The 11,721-nt window shown below is 32.5% G+C and overlaps 1 protein-coding gene across 3 annotated transcripts; it reads right to left on the reverse strand.

Annotated features, from left to right (window-relative positions):
* Window positions 1-1,641: 1,641 nt before the first annotated feature.
* LOC120072230 (uncharacterized vacuolar membrane protein YML018C-like) lies at window positions 1,642-9,284 on the reverse strand. Of its 3 annotated transcripts, none has more exons than XM_039024647.1 (9): window positions 7,675-9,284; window positions 6,668-7,057; window positions 5,652-5,869; window positions 5,433-5,503; window positions 5,226-5,324; window positions 4,592-4,709; window positions 4,334-4,469; window positions 2,367-2,481; window positions 1,642-2,039 (listed from the first exon to the last, which is right to left on the reverse strand). In XM_039024647.1, the coding sequence occupies exons 1-8, from the start codon at window positions 7,759-7,761 to the stop codon at window positions 2,368-2,370; spliced, it is 1,233 nt and encodes a 410-aa protein (XP_038880575.1). In that variant the 5' UTR covers window positions 7,762-9,284; the 3' UTR covers window positions 1,642-2,039; window position 2,367. The 3 variants fall into 3 exon arrangements, with proteins under 3 accessions (XP_038880575.1, XP_038880573.1, XP_038880574.1); XM_039024645.1 differs by having other exon boundaries at window positions 1,646-2,022; window positions 7,675-9,282; XM_039024646.1 differs by lacking the exon at window positions 1,642-2,039 and having other exon boundaries at window positions 2,202-2,481; window positions 7,675-9,283.
* Between the last annotated feature and the right edge of the window lie 2,437 nt (window positions 9,285-11,721).

An 11,721-nucleotide genomic window follows, 5' to 3' on the forward strand; every position in this document is an offset into this window, starting at 1 on the left:
CTTTCTTTTGCACACAAAGACAAGCAAAGAATTTTGTGGCCTAATTTCCAATGTTCAATTTCTTATAATTAAATTAGTCTCTCCTAAGTCATTTATGTTTGGACCCATCATTTTCTTCGGTCAAGGCTATTATTATCATTCTTTTGTTTTTATGCAATTTTATATTTATGCAAATTCTAAAAATAAAAAAAATATCAAACATGAACACAAATGTCTGATTTGACAATTTTGTTCTTCTACCTAATCGGAATCCATAGAAAAAAATTATTAACCTTATGAGAAATTCGACAACACAAATGACAAATCTGTAGAAAGATAAGATTTTTTTTTATTAAATATTGGTAACTAATAGACCATTCAGACTTTATTTTCCCCCCCCCTTTTTTTTTTCTTTTTCCTTTTTTAGAAAAAACCAAAATATATAAAAACTTGAGGCCAAAAATTCCTCATTGGCAACTATTGGAGCATAGAGGGGGAAAAGTTGAAAAAGATATTTAATTCATCGTCAATTTTACATTGGTGGATGTAAGAGAGAAATCGTAGAAATTATACTCTTAAATCTTTGTTTAGTGGTTAGTAAGAGACATGTGAATTTTTTATTGTACATCCAACGGCTATGAAGAGTCACATTGAGATAGTTTTATTGAATAAATTTTTGTCTACGAGGTAAAATAGAGGTTCAAATATCTCATTTGTCTCCACTCGAGATTGAAATACATTATTTGGGGTTGTGTAATAATGTGTCAAATGTTTAAAAATGAAAATGCTTTAACTAAATATCTAAAGTCTTCCATAATAAAACCCATCTCAAAATAGTGTTCATGTTTGTCAATGATTTAATCTATTGATATGCCAAATATCTAAAAAATGAGGGGAAAAGTGTGAGATCTTCAAGCCTTCGACAAATGGACTTAAATTCCCATCCAACTATTTCAAATTTGTAGCTAGCAAAAGCTTTGACTTTTTATTTATTTAAAAAAATAAAATTAAAAAAAAAAAAAAAAAGAAAAAAAATGGTTTAGTAGGTGATTCAGATTGAGTTAAAACGAAAATATATTTCATGGACATTCTAGATTTTGTGATCTAAATAGTGCAAATTTTAATTATAATGTTTTTATGTTTTCGTGTAATCTTATTTTGAATTTGAAATTTAAAATGTAGAATTATATTAGAAAAAATAAAAACATTAACAAATATATAGTATTTTATGTTATAAACTCGATTATTTGTGTCCAGTTAAAATATGAATTATATGATATTACAAATAACAATTATAAAAAAAATTAACATAAAACAAGTTTATAAGTTAATTTAAAATAGTTCATATTCAACCTAAAATTCAGGGAATAATTAAAAATAGTTTTTTGTTTTATAAATATATTATCAAACAGATTTTTTTTATTAGACATAAAGGATCGAACTTTCAACTTCTAAAGAGAAATATCATGCCAATTACTGTTGAGTTAAGTTCACTTTAGCTTATCAAACACATTTTGAACAATGGTTTAAATGGAATTTTAATTTTGAATCCACTACTAAACACATCCAAAAACAAATTTGTCTTCATTAAATCCTTTGTTTTCAAATTTTTGTTTCAAGATTGCCTATCAAACAGACTCATATATATTATACATCAGCAACAATCTCTCTGTTAATCACCAATCAAGCTAAAAAGTTCAAGTGGTCATTTATGGTAAATTTACTTATATCAATACTTGAGTACTTTCCCTACTTCAATACCACCATTGTTAAAAGGGGATGAATTGACATTGCAAAAATTTGAGAATGTGATCTCTTGCTTTGATACTATGTTAAATCACCAATCAATTCAAACTATAAAATTTAAACTAATAGATTTTGATAAATTTAATTATATCAAATACTTGAATGAGTGGATGCCTGCTGAAGACTTAAAGGACAGAAGAATCCATTTGTATTGATTAAGGTCTTGTCAGATGGCTTTCTAAGCTTGACTATAAGTTGCCAAAAAGCATTTTGTCTCATGGTAACAGTCCAAAGAAACTGCATCAAAACAAGACCTGTTTCACTATCAGACCAATCAACAAGGAACATCAGAAGCTAAACAAAGTTAAATAAATTTCACAATTCATTGCAAATTCCTTCGACTTTTGATCTAACACAGAAATTAATTAACCTTCTTCGCCTAAGCTTTTGACCAATTAAAGTGAGAAGATGTGGCGTTAAGAACAAACACATTTCTTGCAACACTGTCAACCAATGCGGGCGGAAACGATTACAAGTCTGTTGCTATTTCTTTCTAGAAATTAGGATTTATGGAGCATTGATACATTGCATTCTCAAGGGTCAGGGAAAAAGCACTTTTAAGAGAAGTGTACGAAACTTACATCACAGAGGTCCGAAAAAAAGTGATTGCAGTTGGGAAGTTGTTCTTGACACCTTGGATGCCAAGTTTTGAGAGAACCAATCTGAAAGATTTGCTATGACAAACCCCAAGAATACCTATATCAACAAACCAACTTTGTGATTTAGTGATAATTGATATCATATGAATTAGAATATAGGGAACTTCCCTTTTCTTAATGTTATTATAAAATTTCAGTACTCAACACTTGGAGTAATGAATAACTGTTTTCTTCCCTTCTAATTTAAGCCCTATTAGTCTAGTTATTCCAACCCTTACAGAACGGATTGTTACAGATTTTTTTATTTTGAAGTTCTTTTTCATTTAATACAAGATAAAAGAATAACAACAATAACAGTTGATCAAAAGAATAATAATAACAATAATTGGATCTCTCTAACAATCGCATTCGAACAGACTTTTCAAAATCCTCCCCGACGTTTTAAGTTTCTAAATTAATCACTGTTCTTTAATTCGATCATTTCTCTCTTTTTGAAAATAGAACATTTAGCCTCAAAGTCATCTAGTTTTTCTACCAACCCTTTCACTCTCTCTCTCTCTCTTCTATTATTATTGTTGTTGTTTTTTAAAGAATTTGTAATGCCCGAGTTCAAGATCACATCTAAATGAGAGGGATCCTGAGGATACGAAAGTATGGTTAAGAAAAGCTTAAAAGAATTGAATATCTATACCAACAAGATGCACCTTCCTTTTCGGTGGATCAATCATAGAAACTCCAAAATTAAGCGTGTTTAGCTTCGAGCAATTCTATATTGACTGACCTCCTAAAAAATTTCCTAAGAAACATGTGGGTGAGGACAAATCATGCTGAAAGAACCTAGATTGGTTTCTGTGAATAGTTTTCACTCTTAGAAGCAATTAAAGCTAAGTAGATAGTGTGGCCAGTTTGTAGGGGAATGTCGAGGCCATCAAGTGCCGAATGTAGATTCCAAATCCTAAACTTGGGGCGTTATAGAATTTTTGCTACCAATCGTAGTGGGTAAAGTCTACTGAATCCTTTTACAATGCGTTTTTTATACTTAAATCCTCTAAATTTCCATCAGATGTAGTTATATATTATAATTAATGAGGTCAATAAGTCAATGCCTTCCCGCTCTTTCCTTACCGACTAGCATTCTCGAGATTGGATTATTAATTTTCTCAAAAGAAAAGAGAAGGAAAGAAAAGGAAAACGAAGGGTGGTCATAAATATTCCATTTAAACAAGTAATAATGATAAACAAGAAGGGGGATCCAGATGGTTAGACATTCTGAATACAGTTGAGTGGATTATATCTTACAACTGATAAAAATTTGATTGAAGTATTTGATTGTAAAGAACTTGAACTAAAATTTAAAGTAAAGGTCGCTAAGAATCCCAAGGATACCATATAAAACAGGGCAAAGAATATATCAGGACTATAATGTCATAATCAACAATAAAAAAATAGGCTAAATTATAATAAATACCTTGACTTTTTGCTTAAAAAAATCCCTATACTTTCAAAAGTTACAATATTACCCCTCAACTTTCATAAATATTTCAAAACTACCCTTGGAGTACAAATTCTTTAGAATTTCGAATAGAAATCGGGACTTAGAACTGTGTAGGGATGACCTAAAACGATGTGGTAATTCAAATTTTCGTTTCTGTCACCTACTACACCATTTCACATCTCAATTTCCGCCCAAATTTTAACAAATTTATACTCCAAGGGTATTTTTGAAACGTCTATGAAAGTTCAAGGGTAATGTTGCAATTTTTTAAAGTATAAGGGTATTTATGAAACATATGCAAAGTTCAAGGGTATTTTTATAATTTAACCTAAAAAGATATATTGTTTCCATCCAATGGTTTATAATTTAAATCCTATTAAGAGAACCTAGTAATGTGTAAACTAAAATAAGATAATTCGCCAGTTTATTTATTTTAAGGAATCAAATTACTTACCTGAGCTGACCCAATGATATAAACTACAGAATATTGCCGGCCATGGATGACCATATCCTCCAACATTGCAACAGGTATAGTAAGGGAAACACCAAGAGCAGCTACCAGAGGGGAAGTCCAAACAACAGCCAAAGCCCTGTGTGCACCAGAAAATTATAAATCAGGAGACAAAAATAGATATATTTAAATTAAATGCTGAACACACACACATGCACACACAAAAAGGATCTATAGTGAAAGGCTTTCTTCTGCGATTACCAGAAATAATCGGACAAAAAACTTCCAACAAAGGCATTGCCAAGTATAACTCCTTCAACATTAGCAGATTGGGGGAACGTGAATCTGGGTTCAACGCCCATGGCAGTCAGAGGCCACACTGGAGAGAGAAATTTGGAAATATTTTTTAGCATACGATTTAAGTATCTTTTTTTTCTATAGCATTAGGAAATATGTAGTTTGGTTCTTCCAAAGGTACAAGACTAGTGTCGGATATGTTTGGACCAAGTTTACATGTTTTTCTATCCTCCCTGAAATTGCACCTTAATGCTGAAACATGCTATACAATAGGACCCAATAACAACTTTTTTTCAAGGAAAAAAAAATCCTTAGCTTATGGAGAATATAGTCCTCCCCTTTTGTATTATTTACTGAAATCATTCATCATAAATTGATCATATAAATATATTGAAGCAAAATATTTCTTCCTTTTGGACAGAGTAGCTGTCCCCTGTCTGTAACTGTGATCAGATATAACCTTCCATAGCACCCCCTCCCCCTCTTCGAAAAATATTAGTAAATAAAACTGAGATAAAAAAATGTAAACTGAATAAAAGAATAATACATAAATAAATAAGGCATTTGATCATTAAACTAGAGAAAATTTCATCCTTACCAAGCCACCAAAGGGCAACAAAGGTGAAAAGTCCAATACAGCCAAATAGCTTTTGCATATCTAAATTTTGTCCTCCTCCAGCAAACTTTTTGAGAAGCACTGCAGCATCCAAGACAAGATGTACAAATGAATCGGAATATGGAAAATATGTCTTTGCAGAAGATTAGATGTCAACTACTCATCACAAGAGAAGTTCAGATATCTAACCAGTGAAAAGGCCATAAGTCACCGATGAGAGGACTGAAAAGACATTCCCCAGAAGTGCATGATTCTCATTTCTGAAGACAGTTGTACTCATTTACTTTATCAAGATTAAAACCAGAATTTGATAAAAAAACAAAAAAGTCTACGATGTCACTATTAATTTTAGAATGTGTCCTGCAAGAATGGTCTTAATAATTCACCAGTAGAGGAGAACTGGCATACCCATGCGCATTCTTCTGCAATTCATCTGCAGCTGAAGTCTTCCCAAATGTTGTCATCGCAACACCAGCCATGCTAACAACAACAGAGACAACTTTTATTATATTTATTGTGTCTTCACCCAGCAATGCACCAATCAAAAGAGTGAACAGCCCTGAAGTGGAGGATAGCAATGTGGTACTCGCAACACTGGTTCGTGCAAGTGCAGCATTTGTTAAGTACTGCATATATCACAACAAATTTTCAATGGCTTAAGTCATGGTCCGGCCTTATATTGAACAAATGCCTCATTTTCCATGTACGCTTCATTTATTATACTGTCTTTTGAAAATCAATATAATAAGACAATAACATAAAGTTATGCTACTTAGTTCTATTGAGATCCACCCTAAAATATTTATGGCTCTAGTTTACTTGGTACTTCATCAAGCTCTATCAGTATTCCGATAATCAAAATCTTTACAAAGAAATAACAGTTCATTCTAACACGTTAGGGGCCTTTCTGTGATTTGAAATTATTTATAAATGACATTGAGTTTGTTTCTAAGATCTCTTCCTCTCTCAATGTTTTCTTTCTTTCCTCCTCCTACCGATTGATTATATATATTTTTTAACAAAAATAAAACATACGAAGTTAAATCCCAATGAACTAAAATGACACATGATGATGCACTTCATCTTTTAATACAGAAAAATATCCATAATATTGCAATATCTTCTCATCTCACTGCTTATGAGTTTAATTTATCAACAAAGTGCCTAAGTATAACATAACTAGAGCCACTAAATAATCTACTTTTTAGTTTTACAGTATGACAACAATGACCTGGGGTTACTGCAGTTATATAGTCTCCCGAAACCATAATTTGATAAGAAAGAACTTTGAAGACAGAGAAACTAGTATCTTATAGATCAAGAATAAAAAAGTATCATATACGTCAGATCTGACTCTCCAAGGAAATGTGTTAGCCAATGAGAACTAACTTTAGAAACTAGAAATCATGAGATCAGTATCTCACCTCTGTTAAAAACCAGATTGGAGCAACGCAAAAGCCAAAAGCAGCAACTTCTTTTGCAGTGAACATGCGGTCCTTTTTCAATGTGTTTTCTTTACCTATATGTACAGCCACCAATGGTGTTCCCTCGTCCTTACTATATACGTCTATGGTACAATTTTTACAACTTAACTGTCCTTGATGTTCTAATTCAGAAGCAAGATTCACTTCATTTTTCTGCAATTCTATGGAGGATTCGTCAACCACACTGGGATTATCACAACTTTTAGAATTGTAGCGGTACAAAAAACTTAGTAACCAGTCTTTAAGCAATGCTATTGGAAGATAAACTATCAAAAGTGATGTTGTAACATATGATATTGCAAATGGTTGCTCATAATCTGCAAAAATACTCTGTCAAAGCATACTGGTCAGTTGCTGCATGAGTCAGATTGAGAATTCAAGTAATATACTGAACACGCGGTAGATAACAATTCAACTGCATGTTGAAAAAAGAGTATACCACATCCATCAACCAGCTGTAATAAATTATAGGATAATTGCAATTGATAGCACTTTTAGGGCTAATAATTAAATGTATAACAACAAAGAATTGCAAGCTGATAGAGTCATATGAAGGATAGACTCTAGTGCTAATAGACTCCTATCAGCGATATAGCCTATCACTGATAGACTCCGAGAGCTTAATCTAAATTTTGCTATATCTACTAATACTTTGGACTTGATTGCTACATTTGTAATTGCCCCTAAATTATATACCAGGGATTCATTAGTCAAGAATGATTATAAACATGAGGCAAACAGAATAAAGAGGGAACATGAATCTCATTGTCTAAAAAAACTCTACCAGTGTAAATCCAATCCATAGCTGATACTATTCATCTTCATTGCCTACCAGTTTTCAATTTTAATCAGATGGAAGAAGCTCGCTCAATGCAGAACATTTATCAAGAATACAATTTTCAGGATAACGAATGGCAGTTCATGAAAAGGCAAGAAGAGAAACTTACCTGGGTAACTTCAGCAGAGGAAACCCACATGATCACCACACTGAGAATAAGAAGCAACCCAAGCTTGTATCTCCAACACATTTTCATCACAATTGATTAATGAAAATCTTCTGCCTACAGAGCTATTTTTGCATCTAAATGCCTTCAATCCTTTTCCCCCTTTTTCCTTCAATAACTCGTGATCATGCCAGATTCTCCATTTATGGAAAACATCGACTTCTAACTACGTAAACATCAGTCGATTCATCATGCAATCAGAAAATTGGAAAGATGATGCCAAATTAAATAAATGATTTGTGGGGCTCATACTTCTACAGAAACCACTAGTGCCCTTCTAAATGGAGAAACTCTTTCTCCACTTTTGACCTAGTGCACCAGCTAGGTTCACCACAACATAACGATCTTTTGGCTTATTATTAAACCCAAATATGCCAAAAACTTCAGCAGAGAACACTATGCAGCTAGGCATAGACCCAGAACAATATTTTAGAAGAACAGAAACATATAGATTTGTATGTTCTAGATTGCTGGAAAAAAGCCACACTAATGCTCCGTAAAGCAAATGAATATTACATCTAATCCGGACATACCACCATGGCATCATTCAATAGCTTGCACGACAGGTAAAACTAAACAGAAAAAGAGTCTCATGTTCTAATTCAAAGAGGAAACGTAAAGTAAAGTAGAGGCCAACAAATTAAAGGGACAAATCTCCAACCATGCGTTCGTGGGACCAGGAAACGGAAGGAATTTCAATAATTGGGTCAGAAGCATTAAAGCAGATCATACAATTGGTAAAGCATGAGCACTATAAAAAACGACTATAATGGAAATCTCATCAGTGTGTCTGTCTAATAAAGAAAAGTAAACCAAAAGCTAAAACCTCACTTATTTGCACGATGCAAGAACTCAAACGAAATTCAAGGAATTCCAGCTCAATCATAGCAATCGTAGGATAGATTTACAAAAAAACTAATGATAAAGAGATGAATAGAAAAGTAATAGAAAAGAAAAAGAAGAATAAAAAAAGGAAAATGGACAAAAAAGAAGATTGAGAGATTAGGAACACGACAAGACAAGAAAACAACAATGTCATTGGAATTTGGAAGTGGAGGGCGCGCCATCCGGATTCAGGTGCGACAGGCCGGATTGTTGGACTGCAACTCAGGCATTTGGTCCGATCATGAGGCTTCATCGCATTTTTATATTCCAAGCACTAAACTGGTGAAATTACTTAGTTCTCCGACTCATTACTTCTGAATCATTCTCTTCCCGCCATTTCAGGCACCGGTCCGATTCTCTTGAACCCCGAAGGATTCTGACCTCCGTCTTAGTTTCTCATTTCAGAAGCCGGAATTTGATCATTGCAAACGAAATGAAAGTGACTTGAAAAGTAACCGCAGGATTTGAACGTCTCCGGGCGGCGGTTGAAGTCGGCGATATTCCGAGCGGATCTTTGCCGTGGACTGTGAGTCCCTAACGGCTTCCTGAGGGGATTTTGTAGTACGAGCAAATTAGAATTAGCCCCAGGTTTGAAAATCAATTATTTTTTGCTTCAACTTCATTTGAAATTACTATTTTGACCCACGCGTTGTGATTCTAGCTTTGAAATTACTATTTTGACGCATGCGTCGTGATTCTAGCTCTTACTCTCACATGATTCTCACTCTCACTCTTTCTATTATCCCTTCTCAATCGGGCTGTAAAAAATAAATTAAAATATTTACAAGATTTAATAAAATTTTAGAACTATCAATGATAGACGCTGATTCTATAAATGACATAGATAAAGAAGTTTATCAATGTCTATCAACATCTATCATTAATAATTTTAAAATTTTATTATATCTTTTAAATATTTTCAACAGTTTTACCATTTGAAAAAATTTCTCTTCTCAATTTATATTTTTACGATCACAAATTTTCTTATTCTTGCTTCTCATTCCCTTTCCTTATTTAAAAAAAAAAAAAAAAATGCAGATGGAGCATGAATAAGAATCAATTAAAAAAAAGCTACAAATTGTAGAAGAATTGATGAATTGATTAGATTAGAAAAACTGCAAATTGAAGAGGAAGAATAAGCCCACCCAAAGATTTTTAAAATGTTGATTAGATTAGAAAAAAAAAGTTATGGATCAAAGAAGAAGGAAAAAGTTAAAAATGAGTCTTTTCAGTAATTTTGACGTAAGCAAAAGGCCATAAATCATTATTAGACATTCGTTATTTTCTTGGGATGAGGTAATTTTAGTTTTTTTAAACAAAGTGAATGAAGTGAGTTGAGATGAAAATTTGAAATATATCTCAATTTTAAGTTAAGTTTTCCTTTTACATTTTATTTGTGTCATCATCGGTAGGTATTACTGAAGTGACCTTAATGTGCACGCATGTTCTTGCTACTATGGAACAAATTAAAGAGAAGAAAATAGAGTGAAAATTAACAAATTTAAACTCAAAGGAGCAAAAGAAGAAACGGGAAGAGTGAGAGCGAAAGAAAACGGAGGGAATGAGAAGCGAAAAAGCCTAAACTTAAAGGAGTGAGATCTAACCCTCGTGTATAGTAGTCCGTTTTGGTAATTTCACGCTTATATGATGTAAGCAAATAAATAAAATGTGAGTGGTAAAAGAATTGGTCATATTCGATTTATGTTCAAATTTTGGATCATTCATACTAAAAAGATTCGATATAAGTTTTCTAATTCTAGCTAAAAATCTTACTATCTTAAAAAGTAATTTGGGGGAGATTTTTTTATTATTATTATTAATTTACCCCTTAAATCTTAAATTTACAAAACATGCTACTACTAATAGTTATAAAATTTTAAATTTTAAAACAAGAGTATGAAAAAAAAAATGGGACATTATTCTTGGGTTTAAAAAATAATACATAAATTGTACTTATAAAATTATTTAAAAATTTAAAAATTACAGAAGAAAATACAATAAATTAACATTAATAATTGTTTAATGCCCTTTCACATTCTCACATTATCTCTCTCCCTCTCTCACACTCACATTAGCACAACCAACCTATAGAAAGTAAAGTCATGTTAATGAGCTAAGTTTACTTTGACATCTTCTATATATAACCTATACTTATGTAATTAGTATCTTCTTAATAAATGGGCAATATATACTTGGGAGGTCAAATTGTTCCATCTCTTTATTCCTATAATATAATTTCTAAAATTATGAGTTTATTTGTAACGACCCGACCCTCTAGGACTTAAGTTATGTTGTTACTAAATATATGCATGCATGTAACTTAAAACGACATCATTTTATGGTGAAATAAATGCTAAATAAATAAGGTAAGTTCGAAAGTCCATTAAATTCAAATATTAAAAACAAATAATGGGGTACCCATAAATCATAAATGATAATAACAAGTCTGAAAACAATTCTGAATAGTAAGTTTCAAACAGCAAAACTGAAAGTTGAAAAAAAAAAACATGAAAAGAAATTTAAATATCATGAGTGGAAGCATAAAACTGATCCCAGTGGCTCCATCACGAATTCCGCTTGTCAATCGCCGGTGCATCTCTATTTTTACCTAAAACAACAACATAAGAAAGGATGAATACAAAATACTCAGTAAGTAACCTCACTACTAGGGTCGGGCTAGGCATCTATGTCCTTTAGATGCCTAACTCTGGCGGAACATAAAAACTGTTTTAGTCCTTATAGGACACATACATACATGAAAAACTAGTTTCTATCCTACCGTAATTAAGTATGCCCACTACCTCTGGTGAATCCCGAAGGAAACACAACCCCTGGTGAATCCTGAAGGAAACACAACCTCTGGTGAATCCCAAAGGAAACACAATATCTGGTGAATCCCGAAGGAAACACAATCTGGTGAATCCCGAAGGAAACATAATATCTAGTGGGCATCTAACTAATTAGTAAAGACACTATCACATTCTCAACATCACAATTATCACAATATGGTTTTATAGCATACATATACGTCTCAACATCATGGCTATACAACATACATATACGTCTCAATATCCTCATATCAAATACAACCTCAGTGAATCAAGT

The sequence above is a fragment of the Benincasa hispida genome, chromosome 2 (assembly GCF_009727055.1).
Source record: "Benincasa hispida cultivar B227 chromosome 2, ASM972705v1, whole genome shotgun sequence".
In the NCBI taxonomy this organism is placed as follows: domain Eukaryota; kingdom Viridiplantae; phylum Streptophyta; class Magnoliopsida; order Cucurbitales; family Cucurbitaceae; genus Benincasa; species Benincasa hispida.

Excerpts from the sequence above, each read along its gene's own strand:
- LOC120072230 (XM_039024647.1), bottom strand. The coding sequence starts at position 7,761 with ATGAAAATGTGTTGGAGATACAAGCTTGGGTTGCTTCTTATTCTCAGT. Across the intron at positions 7,058-7,674 it reads CCTCTGCTGAAGTTACCCAG|AGTATTTTTGCAGATTATGA; the intron begins GTAAGTTTCTCT and ends ATGCTTTGACAG. Across the intron at positions 5,870-6,667 it reads CAATCTGGTTTTTAACAGAG|TACTTAACAAATGCTGCACT; the intron begins GTGAGATACTGA and ends TGATATATGCAG.